The sequence below is a fragment of the Barbus barbus genome (genome assembly GCF_936440315.1).
Source record: "Barbus barbus genome assembly, chromosome: 19".
Classification (NCBI taxonomy): domain Eukaryota; kingdom Metazoa; phylum Chordata; class Actinopteri; order Cypriniformes; family Cyprinidae; genus Barbus; species Barbus barbus.
In genome coordinates, this window is record NC_136747.1 from 22,337,918 (window position 1) to 22,358,339 (window position 20,422).

At 37.0% G+C, this 20,422-nt stretch overlaps 3 protein-coding genes across 3 annotated transcripts; 1 reads left to right on the top strand and 2 right to left on the bottom strand.

The window, feature by feature from the left end:
• Positions 1–307: 307 nt before the first annotated feature.
• Positions 308–7,889, bottom strand: LOC306884887 (secretory carrier-associated membrane protein 3-like). The gene is made up of 9 exons (XM_079441118.1): positions 7,153–7,889; positions 6,177–6,260; positions 5,873–5,980; positions 5,164–5,284; positions 4,080–4,208; positions 3,258–3,417; positions 2,035–2,136; positions 1,791–1,908; positions 308–1,600 (listed from the first exon to the last, which is right to left on the bottom strand). The coding sequence occupies exons 1-9, from the start codon at positions 7,204–7,206 to the stop codon at positions 1,451–1,453; spliced, it is 1,026 nt and encodes a 341-aa protein (XP_079297244.1). The 5' UTR covers positions 7,207–7,889; the 3' UTR covers positions 308–1,450.
• A 4,772-nt stretch (positions 7,890–12,661) lies between these two features.
• LOC306885036 (cellular retinoic acid-binding protein 2-like) lies at positions 12,662–15,926 on the bottom strand. The gene is made up of 4 exons (XM_079441349.1): positions 15,136–15,926; positions 14,102–14,280; positions 13,707–13,823; positions 12,662–13,254 (listed from the first exon to the last, which is right to left on the bottom strand). Exons 1-4 carry the CDS (start codon positions 15,383–15,385, stop codon positions 13,204–13,206), a joined length of 597 nt encoding a protein of 198 aa, XP_079297475.1. The 5' UTR covers positions 15,386–15,926; the 3' UTR covers positions 12,662–13,203.
• Positions 15,927–17,814: 1,888 nt separating this feature from the next.
• Positions 17,815–19,467, top strand: LOC306884829 (small ribosomal subunit protein bS21m-like). Its single transcript, XM_079441045.1, has 2 exons — positions 17,815–17,903; positions 19,137–19,467. Exons 1-2 carry the CDS (start codon positions 17,821–17,823, stop codon positions 19,315–19,317), a joined length of 264 nt encoding a protein of 87 aa, XP_079297171.1. The 5' UTR covers positions 17,815–17,820; the 3' UTR covers positions 19,318–19,467.
• Positions 19,468–20,422: the final 955 nt, after the last annotated feature.

Here is a 20,422-nt window from a genome sequence, read left to right on the forward strand (position 1 = left end):
CAATATTTGGCTGAGATACGACTATTTGAAAATCTGGAATCTGAGGGTGCAAAAAAATAAATAAAAATATTGAGAAAATCGCCTGTAAAGTTGTCCAAATGAAGTTCTTAGCAATGCATATTACTAATCAAAAACTAAAATATACAAAATATCTTCATGGGACATGATCTTTACTTAATATATAAAATATAAATGGATAATTTTGACCCATACAGTGTATTTTGGCTATTGCTACAAATATACCCGTGCTACTTATGACTGGTTTTGTGGTCCAGGGTCACAAATAATAAGTGCAAAGGCAAAGTATAAGATGCATATTCATAAACTTTAATAAAACAAATAACACAGTGACAGTTACAAGAACATACAGCAGCAATACAATAACAGTAAAACAACCAAGTAATACTTCCATTTAGGTATATACTATAGTGTTAGACAAAATGTTAGATTGAAATTACAAAAAAAAAAAAAACAAAGTTACAAATCACAAAAGCAACACAAATATGTTGGCCACTGATAACCGAACCAATCTCTGCTACCACATTTTGATAGGAAATTTGGAGTTTTATATCAAGGTATGAAGTTTGATTCTGTATTCCAAAGCTTTTCAAAGCACAAATGACCTGTTTCAACTCATGAAAATAAAACATTAGTCGTGTATAACTGCAAAGAGGTACATACAGTAGTTCAAGCTGCATCAAAACATGCTTTTTCATAAATAAAGGTCAAAGCAAGAAATCCATCCACCAACAGACTAATAAACAGAATCGTGAAATCTCTAAAATATGATATGGGATTTCTCTCTTTTGTTTAAGAAAAACATTTGGCAAGTTAAACTTCACAGGTTCTAAGTAGCAACCTCCATTCTAGAGCAATGAAATTATCCCTTTCCTCACCAAGTACAGCTATTTACACAAAGAAAGAAATCACAGGAAAAGCAAAGGCAGAATGTGGCATGTCTTTGTTGAATCTGCAAGGCTGCTGTACCTTACACTTACAAGCTTCAGAAATGTAAAAGAGACAAGAATTATAAGCCAAAGCCTGTAGTATTAGCTATTTTTACGGTCTTAACAAATTATTACAGTGACTTTTTCTAGCATGATAAACGTAAAGACTATTGTATTAGTTGATCGTAGATCCTCATACACAGTATTCATATAATGACAATGAACTTGAAATATAAGTTATCATTTGAAATTAACCAACACCTAGATCCTTTTTGCATGTCTGAACTAATGGCCTAATGCTCAGTCAGACCAACAAATACAAAAATAAATCCAATGTTTTATTATCATTATGGGTTTTGTGTATCTTGACATGCATGCTAGAGGAGTCTAGGGTAAGTGCATTGGTTTCCAACTTGGCCAGTGCTAGAATAATCACTTTGTCTCAAGGCTGTGTAAGCAATCAGGTTCTTCAACCGCATTTCTTTTCTTTCATTCAGGTCTCTCTACCGGGGTGCGGTGAAGGCACCTTGTGCGGCAGAAACAGTGGCATTGGTGGCTGCCTGACGCACTGCCTGATTGGAAAGCACACCGGTAGCAAACTCAGCTTGGGCCTTCTGAAAGCTTGCTTCGGTCTTCCTGTACATAGAATGAACCTGATGGGAGAAGATGCAACAAAAAAAAAATGCCATTCAACAGATCAATATAATTAAGCATTTTGAACTAAAATTCTACATACATTATTGTTCAAAGATTATAAACATTTGGTATGGTTTTCAATTTATACGTAAGATTATATCCCTAATTTGACTGCCAGTGGATGCTGTTATTGGTGATGTGATTTACCCTCTTGAGCAACACCACTCCCATGGCCGCCTGAGCGGTGAAGAGCACAGCATTTATCATCATAATCGCACCCACTGCCTTGTTCTTGCTAAGAGCGGCTAAACTCACGATCCACCCACTGAGACACAAATGAGAGAGAAAGTATCAAGCCAGTGGCTGAATTGGTAAGAATGGAATGACACTAAAAAACAATAAACAGTTAAGTACCAAATTTGTATAAAGGTGCCTGTTTTGTCAAGCTCACCTGAAGCCCCAGCCAGGGATACCAATAGTCATCATAACATAAAGCACCAGTTGGGCGAAGAAGACAAAGAAAAATGCAAAGAAGTTGAAGGAACTGTCACTCCTGTTGAGAAACGGAAGCGCACAATGACAAGTTCATTATGTTTGGAATCAATTGGTGGACATATGAATTCTAAATGCTCAAAAAATGTTAACATAATGGTATAACAAACTCAAAAATGAAATCTGTATAATTTGAGATTCTGCAGAACAAGTTTTATGCCAAAGTTTAATACTAAGATATGAGTTTATTCAGTAATAAGCAGAAGTAATGACACTTAATGCACTTAAAGGAATAGTCCAATTAATAATTATAATAATAATTATTAATTCTATGTACTCACCCTCAGGCCATGCAAGATAAGTTTGTTTCTTCATGGGAACAGATTTGGAGAAATTCAGCATTAAATCGCTTGCTCACCAATGGATCCTCTGCAGTGAATGGGTGCCGTGAGAAATAGGGTCCAAACAGCTGATAAAAATATCACAATAATCCACACGACTTCAGTCCCTCAATTAACGTCTTGTGAAAAGCTGTGTGTTACTAAGATACAAATCCATCATTAAGAGTTGTAACCTTCAAAGTCTAAAGCTTTAAACCTTAAATCCCCTGTTGTCCTCTCACATCAAAATCCAACGTCTTCGTAAATGTTAATTTCAATGCTTGATATGTTTCTCTCCTGATTTAGACAAGATTAATTTTTTACTGAAGAAAGCAATATCATTCTTGGAAGACTTTCCAGTATTTTAGCTGGAATCAATGGATAAGCAGTTAAAGACATCTTAATCGTGGATTTTATTATTACAAGTTACAACATGCAGCTTTTTGCTTCACAAGATGTTCATTGATTGACTGGAGTGGTGTGGATTACTTGTGGATTATTGTGATTTTTATCAACTGTCTGGACTCTCATTCTGACGGCACGCATTCACTGCAGAGGATCCATTGGTGAGGAAGCGATGGAATGCTAAATTTCTCCAAATCTGTTCTGTTGAAGAAACTAACTCATCTACATCTTGGATGGCCTGAGGGTGAGTAAACTTTCAGCAAACTTTCAATTTTGGGTGATTATTCCTTTAAATGCACTTAATATCTGAGTATTGCTGAAATGGGTTTGCTACAGCTGAAAAAAAATTGACAAGTTAGGTGTCCCACCCTCAGCGAGAGACCACAGTGGTACGTACCTGAAGGCTTTGTACACAGGCCTGTACCAACAAACAAAGGAGCAGGGAGTGAAGAGGAGAACCCAGAGTATGGCAAGGCCGAAACCAACTCCACTATTGGGATCCGCACAGAACATAGCCAAACAGGAGATGAAATTAAAGAGCAAAGTGCATGCTGTGACTAAGAAAAAGAGATGAGAGAAGTGGGTAAAAAGAGAGAGAAAGATAAGTACAAAGGAAAACTGCAGGCCAATTGCAATTGCAAGCCAACTAATATACTGAAGTAGTGACTGACCAATATGCCTATACTAGGGAGCAACTGCTGATACGTGCTACATAACACAATTGAATGATACACACAATTGCTAAAACTAAAGCAAAAGATCAACCAAAAAATAAATTTCTGTCATAATTTACTCATTATTATGTCTTTCTAAACCTGTATGAATTCTTTCATTAACATAAAGCGTCATTTGGAACAATATGAGGGTAAATACAATATCAGCATTATGATAAGTACATAACTAGTCAAAGGTATCTTACAATATCACGTTATGAGTGAACAACCGTTTTTTTTTTAATTATTATTATTATTTATGTACTACATTTTTTTTAAACTTGTCCACTGAAAAGGATTCACAGCTCAAAATGACCAAATAGTGTTGATTAATAAGTCTGGCCAATGTATTGGTCAATCACTACAGAGGAGACTATTTCAGTTTAACAGATGAAAGCACACAGGATAAATTCATAATTAAAGTATTTACTAAAAATTATGGAGGACAGATACAAATCAGAACCTTCCACACACTGCAAAAGACATACTAAACAGAGCAAACTTACACATCCAGTAGTAGTACATGGTGGTGACAGTGCGCTGGAAGCTTTGGCTAATCTCCACATTAATGTCCTGATAGAAGCACGGTCCCACTGGGCAGAAGGAGGGCAATGGGGGCCAATTATTCTGACGAGCTGAGGGAGAAGGACACAGAAAGAGATTCATTTCCCCCATTCATCAATCACATCCGCAAGCATCACTCCATTAATGTCTTGTTCATTACCGCCAAGGTCTAAATCTTACTCCTTTGAAAATACCATCCATCCATCACTGTCATCATTTTAACCGTTCCATTTTTTTGTTCCCTCCTCTCTCATTCAGGTCTCATCCATCTCTACGCTTTCAATGTAACCCTGACCAACAATTAGTCCATCTAAATAATCACATCAGTTCTTAAAATACACTTGTTTAATGCCCATCATCTTTTACACATCTATTCCTGCAGTACTTTGCTCTCTTTTGTGCTGATCCTTTATCAGGATTCAAAAAAAGTGTAAAAAGGAATGAAAAAAAAACTATAGTGGAAAAAGTAGTAATGCGTTATTTGTATGTTCTGCTAATCTTGACTGAAATGAAGCCTCTCATTCTTAAAAACACACTGATTGCTTGTCCTATTTTCTGCATTGAAAATCTGCAGAATTGTGTAAAACCGTTTATCCAAAAGTGGATTTGAATATGATAAAATGTGCAAATGGAGCGGAGAGTACTTCACTCATTTTGATAGATTAAATAATTTATATCAAAACCTTCCGTAATGCATCTAGATAAGTACAGTTTCAAAAAATGTGAGTGGTGGTTGCACATGTAACACCCGCCAAAGCAATGTTATGAATGGTTGACAGGTCACTCCTATATGATTTCTAAGATGTTATGAGCTGCTTTAGCATTAAAATTTTATTAAACAGCTTGCGAATGGCAATACTAATCGCAAACTGCCACTGAAACCTTTTATGCACGTAATGCCAGCAGTAAAACTGAAGATAAGAGTCAGGGGAATTTCACTGTGGGTTCATTTACATTTAATTCCCCTGGCAAACACAGAAATCAAGATATTTTTCTCTCAAGAAATCAAGATATTGCTACACTCACTGGCTCCAGACCCAAGAGCGTGTGCATTCAGCTCTCTCTCTCTTCTCTCCAGCTCTTTTGCTTTTCTTTCTAGTTCCTCCTGCTTCCTCAAAAGATCTGCTGTGGCGGCATTCACTGCAGACTGCAACAGACATAGAGGAAGAGGCAGTTAACAATTATGAAATGCATAACTGTTTTCTATTACTACCATATTAATAAGCACAGTATTAAATCGATGAGATATATTTATGGTCAAATGTTTGCAACTCAACAAGGAGCAAAACTATAGCTGAAATTCAGCTGTGTTAACTCTTCCATAGCAGTATGAACTTTATTAATAAGTAGTTTATTCATTAGTAGCAAATATGCCATCGTTCAAAAGTGTGGGGTCACCCAGTCTGCATTTATTTGTGAAAAATTCTGAAAGCCGTACAAATATAGAATGAAATAATTATAAGATCAAATTATATAACTATCATGCAATATTTGACAGTTAAAACAGCCTAATAACCACTCTAGAATTGTATTATGATAGTGACAGATCTAGATCTAACAGAATGTTATTAAAATATTGCTTTTTAACTAAAATAACATGCATACACTGGCAACTGTGTGCTGTAACTGTTGTGGTAAAAATCTTAATAAACCACTAGATGTAACAATTATAGAAAATCCAGTGTTATGCCCCTGCGTGGACAAATACGTCTCATTTAGTTACTCTAAACAGCACCTGTGTTCCATAGGATCCGTAATTCTTGGGCTCGGTTGGTGTGGTTCTGCTGGGAGGCGTTTGGGCAGGAGGTGCAGCAGGAGATGTGGCTTCATAGGGAGGTGGAGGCTTCATTACCCAAAACAAAGAGCAAAACAATTCATAAAATGAATAACATAATATTACAAAACACACAATGTGACAAAATGTTCTGATAAGACTTTTCTCTTGCAGAGAAGAGGTAACTGACGTTGACATGAGCTCCCATCATGTGTTTAATAATTCAAGGCTATTTAAACACAATTGTTAGGAAGGACATATTTACCACTGTTGTGTTGTTGTCAAATGGGTTGTAGAGGTCCAGCGTGGCATAGCCAGTGTTGCTGCTGTGCTGAGTCACTGATGGATCCTGCAAACACAGGAAAAACAAACCTTTCAGTCCATTTATAGCAGATCATAGATAATAAATTAATTATCTGGGCTGATGCCACAAAAAAATGTAACATTTTTAAACCAAACTCAAGGTTGCCTAAGAACTGGCACGTTAAACTTACAATCTTAGACTAATATCATTGTTTCTGAGGGAGAAACTTCTTTTGCTACAGGGGGACTAACCTTCACAACACAAGATAATTAATCTGATAAACTGCAAGTAATTAACCACAAATAATAGAGTACCACTCAAAAGTTATGACAGACATGAGTGAATTTATGTTTCTCATGATCTTAAAAACCTTTTGACCTAAATGCTTCAATTTAGATTTAAAGACAAATATAAACTGCACATATGTACAGACTTCACTTCAATTTAAAAATGTAAGAAATAAGAGCAATATTTTTGCCTTATTTGGCCATTATATAATTCCTACATGTTTGTGACATTTTTTTTCACAAATTTCAAAATGGAAATGTATTCTTAGCCTTTTCCAGCTACTACATAACATTATACTTTCAAAATTTGTATGACCTAATTAATATTAAAAAAAATAATAACAATAAACAATAAATAGCTGTGTCCAAACTGATAGTCTGTTTATACATGCCATTTCATATAATCATTTTTCTAATTTCGTTAGTTGATTCCTTCGATTTAGCTATACTTAGTGATCAACAACTAACTTAGCAGTTCAAATACAAAGCAGAATGTCAAGGACACAGATTGGAGAGATCATTCATACAAGACCACAGTCATTTAATATGATTGGCCTTATGACAGCATCACAAGAGGTACAGCACTACACAAATAAGGCCACAAATGAAACCAAACCAATGTAATTACAAAAACAAGAACAGTATATTACCTGAAATGGATTATGATCATCAGATGCATCAGCAAAAGTGGTGTATTTTGACATTTTGGTATTGGTTTGGCAGATTAGATCTCGCCAAGATGTAAAAAGAGGTTCAACTCAACCGCGATGAACAGGTAAACACCAGAACAGTGTTGTGTAGCGGACAGTTACAGGCACAAGTCAGTCCAGTTTAGTAAATACCGGATTGTAATAAGTCCATTTAAAACAAACAAATCACACCGCGACCGGATAACACTAACTAGCTAACCATCCGACCTTAGAACGAGACGTCAGGTGTCCGTTTCAAGTCAATAGCAAGTTCTGTCCTAATATTACAGTGGTTTATGGTCTTCTTCTTTGGTTTTTTAAATTATTTATTTATTTTAGATGCGACGAGCGACACGATTTTGTTTCAGTTTGACTCTGACAGCGCTAGTGTACAGGAAATGTGTTCATATCACATGACAAGGGTGTTGCCAGGTTGCGCAAGAAAAACAAGTAATTTAATTAAAAACAAATTTGAGCAAGTCATTCTGTTTTTATTTGCGCATGAGTAAACAGCAAAATACCGTTTTTATTTAAACCATTTACATTTACAAAAATACAATTACAGAATTATAGTTCACATTACAACTAGAAATAAACTAGTCGTTAACTTGTAAGCGAATAACAGAGACCTATATTTACTTATATTTAGTGGACATGGCAACACAGCAGAACTGAAGCTTTGAGGAAAAAGTTGCGTCACATGACGAGGAAGAGCAAATGAGAAAGCGCTATTATATCACGTGATGAGGGAGGATTTTTTTCTGTGATAAAGCGCATGTCTGTGGAGAAAAGCAAGGGGCGTGTTTCTCCTAAAAAACTAAACTAGTAGTATTTTAGAGGTTTATATTATTTCAACAACAGCATGGCCTATCATTTTTACTATCTATCTATCTATCTATCTATCTATCTATCTATCTATCTATCTATCTATCTATCTATCTTTTCCTTTCCAGATTCAAGATTCAAGATTTTTATTTGTCACATACACAATTATACAGGGTACAACCAGCAGTGAAATGTAGGTTCCTGTTGCTCATTCAACCACTAGGCGTCACTGTTGCCTCGAAAAGGGAGGCAGCAACGTAATTTCCCTTTGTAAAATATAGGGAGGACCACCGGGGCAAGTTGTCACATGGGGAAGATGCTGAAGGCGTGCAATTCTCTAGTCATGTGAGTTCACATGGGTGACAGGAGGGCAGGAAGTCATATGATATCTCACAGTCACAACACACAAATATATCACTACGCCACCGACCAACGCACACACAATCACCCTTCATAAAACCCATTTACTTTATGTCACTGAAAGTTTGACCTCAGTGACTTCAGATGTTCAAGTTGCTTTCTCTGATCATTTCTGCAGCTGCTGCTAGGATACAAAGTGTTCCACAAACAATTAATTCAGCACTTTGACTTCAGTCTGGACCAGATGTGGATGAAATTCACACATATTGAATGACTTTGAAACAGCGTGGCTCCTGGATCACATTATTTGTATGCTCTGATCTTGGTGTGCATGCTTCTAGTGAAGTTTAAATGCAATACATTAATCAGTGAGAATGAGAGAGCGATGGTAAACAGGAATGGGACCTTAAATTAACCATTCACAGAGAAACAATGTTCTTTATCTGTAAGTTCAGAGGAAGGTTATGCTGACGTGACAAAGATTTGTCACTCTTAATTCCCTAAACCATCTTTCCTTTAAGACCTCTTTTTCTCCTCTCTAAGTGGGTGTGTCCGTGCTTCCTTTTGCTTTCCTTTGAAACCGCAACATTCCTCAGCCAATCAAGCGATGCATGGCCCCATGACATCACCGCCTGTGGAATGAGCTGACATGAAGCCTACACTGGTGAGTTGCCAAGGCAACCAGCAGGGATGGAGGGAGCTTCAGTGGACTGTGTGGGCTTGTGGGTTTTGCCCCTGTTTCTAAGCAGTATGGTCTCAATTAAAGAAGAGGAGAAACCAGGATCTGGGCCTCATTTAGTGCATACCACCACAATAGGGTTAAACCGCACAAGGCCAGAGTTAAATACATGGTGAAGACTTGATGACCTTGTTCTAGAGTGCTTGTAATATTAATCTTGTTAACGAGGTGAGCAGTGAACACGCCAGGCGTCGCAGTGGATGTGAAACTGTGTCTCAAAACATTTTGACATTTGCTTGGAACTGAAAAGCGAGTCAAGAAGCCCAGACAGACAGGTGGAACAAATAGAATTAATGCTGTGCAAATGTGCATTTTCTAAAGAAAACGTTAGCAACAACTTGCCGCCACAGTGAAAGGTGCTGAGGGTGGTTGCTAATGTGTTGCTAGGTGGTTATGAGGGTGTTCTGGGTGGTTGCTAGGGCATTGCTAGGTGGTTACTAGGGAGTTCTGCATGGAAGGTAAAGAAATAGTTTTTGGGTTTCTGAGGGGCTTTTAGGACTATCTGGGTTGTTGCTAGGCTTGTGCAAGATGATTGTTAGATGGTTCTAGGTGGCTGCAAAGTCATTGATATAGGGTTATGGATGGTCGCTTTGCCATTTGCAAGGTGGTTGTTAGGGTTTTTTTAAATGGGATTGCAAGCAGGATGTTATAATGGTTGTTATTCTGACTGGTTGCTAGGTGTTACAGTGGATTTCTGCGTGGTTGCTAAGGGGATTGATATGGGGTTTCTGAAGGGAAATGCTAGGTGGTTTTTAGGATGTTCTGTAGCTAGGTCTAGGCTAAGTGGTTATTAGGATGCTTTGGGTGGTTGCTAGACCATTGCTAGAAAATTGTGGAGGTGCATTCCAATTGACAGGCTCCCTACACAGTGTTCACTGCTCCCTACTCCCTAAGCACAGGATATCCGTTGAAGTGGACTTTGCTGACAATAATCACTCATTTGGAATGCCCAGGAACGTCTTCAAAGAATTATGATATAACATAAATAAATATTGTAATTTATTTTACTTATAAAATTTAAATACATATAAAATACATAAACAATTATGTATCTAATAAATATAGTCAAAATGTATATGTTTAGATTGTTAACAGATTGTAGTGGTCTCATCTCTCATCTTTTCCCACACGCAGCATTATATTTAACTCACCTAAGGTAAATAAACTAAAATAAAAAATGCCTCTCAATGGTTTTACTTAGTTCCACCTATTCATACAATACATTATGCAAATGAAACAACATTTCATAATAACTCCTCCATTGCAGAGCCAATAACCGTTGGTTGATTCTCCCTCTCCATTTCCTGTGAAGCGATGTATCCCTTATTCCCTATGCCACAGTCAGTGCCCTTCGAACTGAACAGGTTCGTTCCATTGAGCTTGGGGTCTCACTTAAAGGGTCAGTTCACCCAAAAATGAGAATTCTGGGATTAATTAGTCACCCTCATGTCATTCAAAACTCGTAAGACCTTGGTTCATCTTCAGAACACAAATTAAGATATTTTTGATTAAATCCGAGAGCTTTCTGACCCTCCATAGACAGCAAAGCAACTGACACGTTTAAGGCCCAGAAAGGTAGCAAGGACATCGTTAAAATAGTCCATGTGACCTCTGTGGTTAAACCATTATTTAATGAAGCTTCGAGAATACACGACATATGCATGAGCATTCCTCTGCTTGTAAACAAGGTGCAGCACATGCATCGTGGTACTCTCGATAATGACGGAGGACTGTCCCAGGAGAGGAGAAATCATTGAATAAAGTTATTATTTTTGTTTTCTTTGCGCACAAATAGTATTCTCATAGCTTCATAACTTTATGGTTGAACCACTGTCACATGGACTATTTTCATAATGTCCTTATTACCTTTCTGGGCCTTGAATATGAAAATTCCCTTGCTGTCTATGCAGGGTCAGAAAACTCTTGGATTTTATCAAAAATATCTTACTTTGTGTTCCAAAGATGAACGAGGTCTTACAGGTTTGGAACGGCATGATGGTGAATAATTAATAACTGAATTTTCATTTTTGGGTGAACTAACCCTTTAAGATGGCGGAATATCCTGAATTCCAGTACAATTACGGTTGAATGGAACGCATCTAGGGTGTCATGGGTGGTTGCTAGGGCATTGCTAGATCGTTATTGGGGTGATGAGTGATTGCTAGGGGGTTCTCAGTAGTTGCTAGATCTTAGAATTGTAGATGGTTGTTGGTGGTTATGCTAGTGTATTGAAAGGTGTATGTTAGGTGATTTATAGATGGTTGCTAGGGCATTGCAAAGTGGTTGTTATGGTGTTCTGTGTGGTTTTTATACATTGCTAGGTGTTTGCTGGGGGATTAATTAATTCTGAAGGGGTGCTAGGGCATTGTTAGATGGTTGTTGAGGGTTATGAATTGTTGCTAGGACATTTAAAGGTGCTTGTTATGACAATGGCAAGACTGGGGGGGGAATCAGACTTGTAAGCTTGCAGGTTTGAGTCTCTGTACTGGCAGGAATTGTAGGTGGGGGGAGTTAATAATGAACAGTGCTCTCTTATACCCTCAATACCCACAACTGAGGTGCCCTTGAGCAAGACACCGAACCCCCAGTTGCTCCCTGGGTGCCACAGCAAAAAAATGGCTGACCAATGGCTCTGGGTGTGTGTTCACAATTTACTGCTGTTTGTGTGTGTACTAATTGCTAGATAATTGCTAGGCGTTTGCTGGCGTTTTCTTGGTTGTTGCTAACCCTATGCTAGGTTGTTACAGAGTTCTGGGTGGCTGCTAGGTATTTGCTAAGGCATTGCCAGGTGCTTTTTACAGTACTCTGAGTTGTTGTGGGTGGTTGCAATGCTTCTTGCAGTGATTCTTGCCTCAGCAAACACCACAAAAATAAAGTCACTGCCTCTGACGTTAAACAGAGATTATGGATTTTTTAACCTCTTCCAGGAAGTGTGTGAACTTAATGGCAACCTCTGTACACTGCAGCACACATACAATTTTAAGACATCATTGGTTATGTGCGCTTAAAACTCTTAACAGGACCAATGAGAATTGTAGAACGCACATACGTAACACAGCAGACTGAAATTATGTACAATCTTGAATAAGTCCACTGTGAGCTCTGTTGTCTGGAACCTGGAAAATTCATCATCGGCAGCAGGCTGGAAAACACAGCAGTCTTTGAACGCTACTAAATAGAAAAAAGAAAGAGAGATGGAGGGTGGAAGAAAGAGTTTTAGCTTAATTTTGCTTTTCATTAGCAGCTTTTTGCATCTTTTACTCATACATATTATTTAATTAAATGTCCAGAAGCATTTGCCCTACATTTAGAATAAAGCAACAGTTTGTTTGGATCATGAGTCTGGCTGCAGAAAGACAAAGAGAGAGAGAAATGACAGCCATTCTCTCTGACCTCATGCAGTAACTAGCTACAGATGGGAGAAGGAGCAGAGGAAATATAACCTTAAAAATATTAAATTATTTTTCTTTTCTAACGTTTGCTCACTCTTTCCATACCTCTCCCTTATTCCCCTATTACTCCTTGCCAGGAAATAATTCAACAATTGATGTACACTCATGAAATTTATAGTGTTTTTCAAAACTGTAAGTGGTTGGATCAGGAGACAAAAAGCAAGAACAGACACAAAGAGCACTTTGAAAAAATAATTATTAGAAAATAAGTGTAAAAGTGCAACCAAGGCTAGTATCAAAGAGATTTCTATATCCAGGCAAGAAAATAACAGTGAATTACTCATGAGATTTTTGGGGGTTTATAAGTAGAAAGGTTTATTGCCAAAACATTTGATTAATAAGCCACATTGTGGCATATACATGAAACTGAAATATAAAATGCACAAACGACAATAATAAATACACTTTTCAGCCAATGCACCAAAAAGAACAATGCAAACTCACTATCATCTTTACACAAGTACCGCCTCTGACCCTTCAAACATTTCTCCTTCTCTGGCACACAAACGTAGTATATGTCAAACATACAAAAAGTGGAAGGAACAGGCTATTTGTACAATGATAAAGAAGCATTTAAGCACATTGTGGACATGGTTGAGATGGAATGGAATAGAATTAACCGAAATCTAGGATCATTCAGTCTCGTTCATACACACGGGTGCAGACGACATCTCCGGCTCTCATGGTCTGGAAGATAAACACGAGAGATGTTAAGAAACCACCAACAAGCTGCTTAAACAATTTAAGATCCTTATCCGATGGGCTTCAACATATCAACAGATGTTTTATATTCGCATATCTGACCAGATCTTGTTCTCTGTATACAATGAATGCTCTTTTCAATTTCCAACCATGCAACACTGATTTACCTAAATGAAAGTTACAAAATGTCTATTAGGAACAAAAAGCACAGACATTGAGGGACCTGTTTACTGTAAGTGGCCTAAATGGGAGCAGTGTGACTTTTATAATAATGTGAACTATAATGGGGGGGAATGAACAACAATCTATTATTGTAAGGTGTTGAGCTTTTAAGATGCACATTAGAGTAGGCTACAGTAGTAGTCTTATTTTATATGCTAGTGGCATAATTCAGTTAAAAATATGAACTTTTTTTTTCAAATAAGTGGTGCACTTACGAGAATCATCTGGCCATCATTGGTCAGTTCACGTGTCCATGATGTCTCAGGCCCCTCCCCCTTCTGCAGCGTCTGCTCACAAGTGATTTTACGGTCTGTCTCCCATTTTGGAAAACTCTGACGAGAAATTGTTAGAAACAGTTAGAAAAGAGCTAAAAGCAGAGATATGAATTTGAAATGTCTTTATAGAGTCTCAAAGTTTGTTGAATACATACATTGTTTGTGTGTATAGATAAGTGAAATTTCACCATCAAATAAAGTGTTTAGTATTAGAAAATATGAATAATAATACATTTAAGACATTTATATTTTCTGATAGTAAATCGTATGTAATATGCTAAAGTGTAACAGTTAACAGAGAGAAAAATATGATGTGCTGGGATGAGTGGCATTACTGTGCAAGGGCGTCCATCCACTGTAGCCTCATTAAAGGACTCGCCCACCGTGAAGGACACATGAGTGGTCCGCACACTAGTGGAGGTCTGAATAGAGAGACTTTCCCCCTGCTGTGTAATTTCAACAGCTGGTTTGGAAGCTGCTGCAACTGCAATCTTCCTCAGAAAAACATTTACGCCTGTAGAACACACACACACACACACACACACACAAATGTGCTAAGAAATTAAAAGGCCATTTATCATTATCAGAAATCAAAGCTTTTTTTCCTACGGCTAATTTCCTGTCATTAACAAGCGTGTCCAATCTGCACTGGAATGTTTTACTGTCTAAATCGCGGTTACATATTTAAACAATCAAATCATACCACAGTCTTAATGTTTATACCAAGGAAATCTACACTTTTTAAATACAGTGGATTCATTCTCGTGTTTATTTCATTTAGGGGCAATTGTGTACTTGGTCTAAGTGAACTCCCCCTTGAGTGAATAATTGGGGTCGAGGGACGGTATGTCTACACAGCCAAATGGCAGGGCCGAGGGGCCCCGTATCAGGGTTTGTGCGCCCAATCACAATCCCATGAGGAAGTGAAGCAGAACATTTTTTCATGCAGACTTCCATTGATTGTGCTCCTGGTCAAACCGAGTCTCAGTTTGACCTGAACAAAACACATATTTTATAAATAAATAATGACATTGACATGCAGTCATGCAAGGGGTTCTTTTGGTTTATAGTTTTCTTGGCTAATTTTAAAACAAAATAACATTGTTGCTTATTTTTAAAGCCGTACTAATAATATATATTTGTATATTAAATTAATTATGCAAACACTTCCTTTTTCTGGCTTTTGATTAGACTTTGTTTTTCCAAGCCAAATAAAATTACACTACTTTGAAATTTTTTAAACATCACAAAATATCAAAATAACTTTTAATTAAAAATATAGAATACAAAGTTGACATTTAAAAACTAGATTTTGTTTTAATTATCATAGATATAACTTTTATAATAATGACTATACTTGAAAACTCACCGAGAGCTTTTAGAAGTTCCTCGAAATTTTCTGAGCTTTTCATTTTCCAGGATCCAGAGAAGTCAGCAAACGTTCGCTCCGTGTTAGCCTCCATGTTTCTGTGTATCTTTCCTTTCAGACAGTTGTTCTGGACCGCTCTTCTCCTCTCATCTGCCGGTGTTAAGCAGTCTCTCTCTCTCTCAGGACAGCCTGTGAATGTGCGCTGAGTTCTCGACCAATCCCCAGCATTTGCGCCTGTCCCGTGTCTCATTGGGCGGCTGCTACTCGTGCTCCATGTGCTTCCAGTAAAGACTCAGAAAGACCCCTATTTGCCCCACCATTTGGCTTGAGCGATCGGGTCATATACTGCTAATTCCTTTAGTTGCATCCTAATACGTGTCATTTAGCAGGCGCTTTTATCCAAAGCAACTTGGAGCATGATTTTTTTTACAAGTAGTCCAGACTCCTTGTTCATGGATCAAGCATCAATCACAGCTCCAGGGATTCTCACTTTGGACTTAAATTACTTTTAGTTACATTTGGTTGTCATCTACTGAATCTGAAAGCATTCCATTATGTTTTGAAGATTTTGTCAAACAAGGAGCTTTTGTTTAAAAACTGAAATCGTGTAAAATACATGGAAACCCCCATATTATTCAGCTCCCTTTCTCTCGTACAAACATGCCAACAAAGACATCTCATGCTGGGCTTTGTTAGTATTCAGACCACAACAGTCAGCCATTGTCAGTCAATCATATCACAGCTTCAAATCTCGGCTCTCTTCTGTCTCTTGCTGAGAGCTGCTGTAGACTGATCTGTGTCTGTGTCCTAACAAGACTCTGGCTTTGAATTTGCATTTAGACCTCCTCTAAAGTTTTGAGGGACTTTGTTTCAAAACTAATTTAAACCACTATTTGTTGAGACCATAATATATATATTTTTTAAAATAATGTAGTAAAAACATATTTATAATAGTTAAATATAGTAAAACAAAATAAATAAATTAATAAAGTAAAATAGAATGTAAAATAACATTTATGATATCTAAGGATATCAAAAAATTTGTGCTTTTCTACAAAAGTTATGCAGACTAAATCTGTGCAGCTGAAATAGCATCTGATTCTATTTATGTTGTAAAATTAATGTTATAAAGTTCTGTTAAATAAAGAGCTTCATCTTAAAATTCTTTACAAGACAACTGTTTTTTGTTTGTTTGTTTGTTTTTTTAAATACCAGAAGAAAATTGCAGACCCTGAATTCTAATTATTTATTTTTATTTATTTATTTGCTTATTCACATGACTTTCGCCACCAGCCATGACCTTAATAAATGATGAAGCATATTAGTTTTCTTATCAGTTCCATTCATTCTCCCTTTCCCTCGCTTTGCTCTAATCTGCTTCACTTCATTTAGTTTTTCTTCCTTTTGTGCACGTCTCCACATTCCTTATACAAATGGCGTGAAAGAAGCAGTGAGGAGACAAGAAGCAAATGGAGTGCTTGAGTGGCCAAAAGGCAGCCAGGGAGGAGAGAAATAATGAGGCTGTGTAAACTGAAACCACATCCTCTTCTCCAAATGCTCAGAGGTAATTACCAGCCGATTCCTGATTTGCTCCCCACCCGTCCCTTTTACCCCCTGATCCCACCCCTCCTACCAAGAACATTTCAACAAGTCTGGATAAGAAATTATATCCCTGGAAATGGAACAGAGGAAAAGTGGAGGGGGAAGACGAGTGAGAGAAACTGTATATTTTCAGTCAGAATGGAGACAGTGGCAAAAGTTCAAGCTGTTTTCTTGCTCTCAGTTTGAATGCTTCCCCTAAAAGCACGCCAGCAAGTCTTTCTTTGAAGTGGTGGAGTCAATAAAGCTACTTGAATTTGAATGAGAAAACAATCCTGATCCCACACTCACCTACTACTGACCCCATTATCCGGGAGACGATGAGGCATCCATGTATGAAAGAGAAAGACAGCAGAAGGAATATTTCTACATAAAAAGTCAATTATTTGGAGATGTGAGCAATCTGTGATTACAATCACTGATGACCTATAAGTGCCATAATAAACTGAAGAGCCGTTCATGTCACAAAACATAATAGAAGTTCAATGGGCCTAAGCAGGCACTGTATGTTATGTTATGCCTATGTCTAACTTTTAAAATGAAAAACAGCATTTTATTAAGAAACACTCCATGTATATCTTAATGTCTTGTCTAGCCTAATTAAAAAAAAAATGCTTCCCACAGAATATTGCTGTCATTTCATTTAGGTTTTTGCTGTGTCCTCTTTTTCAAACTAATAGTCATCCTCCAGGTAAGAATTTACAGAAATCGCCATGATATAAAATTTAGAAAGATGGTTAAACATATCAAATCTAATATCAAGTTGGCCCCTGTGTAATAACCCCTAATCTCTCACTGAGCAGTCGCTAATTTTAGCTTTTTATTTTCATTCTGTTAATTCGGTTCCACCGTATCTTGTTATTGTTTATAAAGCTATAAAAAATAAAGTCGATTAATCTAATTTACCTGAATTAATTCCTCTCAGGTGTGACTCAGCCGAGAAAAGCACAGAACGTGTCGTCGCTCAACCGTTAATTTTTTGAATCTATTTGGCGCCACCTAGAGTTCGCGCGCTTACTTCCAGGAACTTCTGCAGAACGGAGCGCATTTCCAGACGTGCATAATTTACAGTAACACGAACGAAACATGGCGAACCACCTTCGCTTCGTCGCTCGGACTGTCATGGTCCAGAACGGCAATGTCGATGCGGCATATGGCGCTCTGAGCAGGTACTTATGAGATATATGTATATATAAGCGATGTCGTTATAAATCCTTTAGTTAAGCGCTAAGAACCCATTATTGTGTCGCGATATCATAACACGACACGTGAAGTGATGTGGACCTGCAGCTAATGTTCTGTTGTCAGTAGGTCATTTAGTTGATTAATCTGAAATATGTATGCGTTGCGGTACTCTATAGGCCAGGGGGTTTTAAACTTGCAAACCCAGGGACCCCTGACTGAAGACTCAGTATCTAATGGTAACGTTATATATAATGACTAACAGGTGAATAGATATAAGGTAAATTGTAAAATATTTTAATTTACTATAAAGTGTATAAATCTCACATGGCCTTCACATTTAAATCCTAAGGTATTTGTTGACCAGTGTTGCCTGTAGTGTTATTTTAGTAATATTAATTGTGTCCTTGTACAGTTTTTATTAATATTTTTAAATAACCCTTTTATATTTTAGTTTAGAAATCATATTTTCTTGAAGATGTGCATTTCTCATGTTTATTATATAAATAGATAGATGACAGATACAAATATATATTTCAGATTTAGTGTAGGCTCATCTTTCCTTTCTAGTTAGCAATTTTGAGCACTTCAATTTAAACTTAATTCAGGTAGTTGCCAAGGAAACATTTACATCTAATATTTATGTTTTATTTCTCCTTTTTCGGTTGTAGTTAACAGTAATAACCCTGGTTGCCTGACCTCTTATATGGTTTGAAAAAAATCACACTGACAAGTCTGAAAGTCTTTAATAATTTCAATCTTAGTGTGCTTTTTAACATGAAAATGTGTTTGCATTGCCAATATTATTTTTGCAGCATAATATGAGCTCTGGTGAGAAATTATGCAATGTCAAATGATACAAATAAACAAGTATTAACATATTAAATGAAATAACAATAATTCACAAATAAAGCAAAACAAAATGACAAAGTAACATTCCTAGGTAAATTAAATAATCCCATCAATATATAAAAAGGATTTTTTAAGAGAGATGTGTTATTGCAGAAGTTTCTATAGAGGGTGCAGTTGAGTTGTCTTGCAAGATGGCTTGAACATATGATCAAAACCTTACCTTGGATTGGTTTTTGCAACACTTTAGCTTGGATTTGGTTTGCAAGGTTGCCTTGTGTTTACCATATAACTCAGTAATGGAGTATGATGTTGCATGTTTACAGATATTGTAGTTGTTACATGCTCTTTCTCTCTCTTTTTCTTTGCAGAGTGCTGTCCACTGATGGAATAATTGAATCTGTGAAGCGTAGAAGATACTACGAGAAACCCTGTCGTAAGCGAGAGAGAAAGAGCTATGAGAACTGTAAGAGAATCTACAATACTGAAATGGCCAGAAAGATATCTTTCGTATCAAGGACACAAAGACAAGATCCATGGCTGGGTTGTTAAGATGACATATACTGACTGTTCGTGTTGACCAACACTGATCTGCCTCAGAAGATGAAGATCCACAGGAACGTTTTACACGTTCACCATTAAAAAGTCATTGCAGGACTGTGTTGTGGATTCTGGATGTTGTGATATTGCTGACTTAACATGTGGACTAACTGTTGTATGTTATTAATAATAAAAAGCTGTAAAATCATTATAAGAACTTTTCACTTCATTTACAACAACATTATTTAGAAGAGATGCATTGTCAATAAATGTGAATTTGTGTTTTATCAGATGTAGAATTTTTTTTTTCCTGAACTTTTGAATGCTGATAGCAGCTAAAAAGTGCACATTGAGCAATGTTTAAAGTAGAAAACTAATTTAAATAAAAGGTGACCGTTTTAAAACATGCAAAGCAGGCAAGAAGTGGGAACAGATGAAGCATAGTCACGCATTAATCTTATCTTTTCTCCATGCTAACATTTTGAAAATACAAAAGTGGAGTACCTTATCTAATGTGAGACTTAACAGTATTGTTAAATAAAATGTATTGCCTGGTAAAGTGGAATAACCAGAAATTGTAAAAAGGAGACCAAACCCGACTTGTGGCCCATGAGGGACAATTTCTTGAGCAAACAACAGAGCCTCTAGTCTAGAAGATGAATGGAGAAGTTCTCTGACTGGTTACACACTAACAGGCTGGAGTTTTATTTTTTATTTTTTAATATCAATGGTTAAAACATCACAATGAGTCCAAACCTTTAGTGTAAACTTTACAAGTTGCATATTTTTCCACCAGTGGATATATACTAAAATTAAAGTATAGAAAGCTGAAATTCCCAAGTAGGGCTCGCTGCAGTCCACAACATCCAGGGGGGCGTGGTTGGATCCACAACTAGGGGGTGGAGATGGGTAGGTTTAGGTGTAGGCAGGCATGCCCCCTGGATCTTGTAGGCTGCAGCGAGACGCTTCTCGAAATTCCTAGGAAATTTCATAATTGCATACTAATAATAATGTCGATTTTAGCCAGCTAAAATACTAAAATACGAGTCCTATATGATATTGCTTTCTCTAGTAAAAAGTTTGTCTCATTTGATTCAGGAGAGAAATATGCACGGGT

Bases quoted from the DNA above. Each gene is read 5' to 3' on its own strand.
- LOC306884887 (XM_079441118.1), bottom strand. From the start codon at position 7,206: ATGTCAAAATACACCACTTTTGCTGATGCATCTGATGATCATAATCCA. The intron at 5,981-6,176 runs GTAAATATGTCC...TGGGTAATGAAG, and splicing joins TTGACAACAACACAACAGTG to CCTCCACCTCCCTATGAAGC. The intron at 3,418-4,079 runs GTAAGTTTGCTC...TCTTTTTCTTAG, and splicing joins CATGTACTACTACTGGATGT to TCACAGCATGCACTTTGCTC.
- LOC306885036 (XM_079441349.1), bottom strand. From the start codon at position 15,385: ATGAGACACGGGACAGGCGCAAATGCTGGGGATTGGTCGAGAACTCAG. The intron at 14,281-15,135 runs GTGAGTTTTCAA...TGTGTTCTACAG, and splicing joins GGAACTTCTAAAAGCTCTCG to GCGTAAATGTTTTTCTGAGG. The intron at 13,255-13,706 runs GTAAGTGCACCA...TTTATCTTCCAG, and splicing joins ATGATGGCCAGATGATTCTC to ACCATGAGAGCCGGAGATGT.
- LOC306884829 (XM_079441045.1), top strand. From the start codon at position 17,821: ATGGCGAACCACCTTCGCTTCGTCGCTCGGACTGTCATGGTCCAGAAC. The intron at 17,904-19,136 runs GTACTTATGAGA...TTTTCTTTGCAG, and splicing joins GCATATGGCGCTCTGAGCAG to AGTGCTGTCCACTGATGGAA.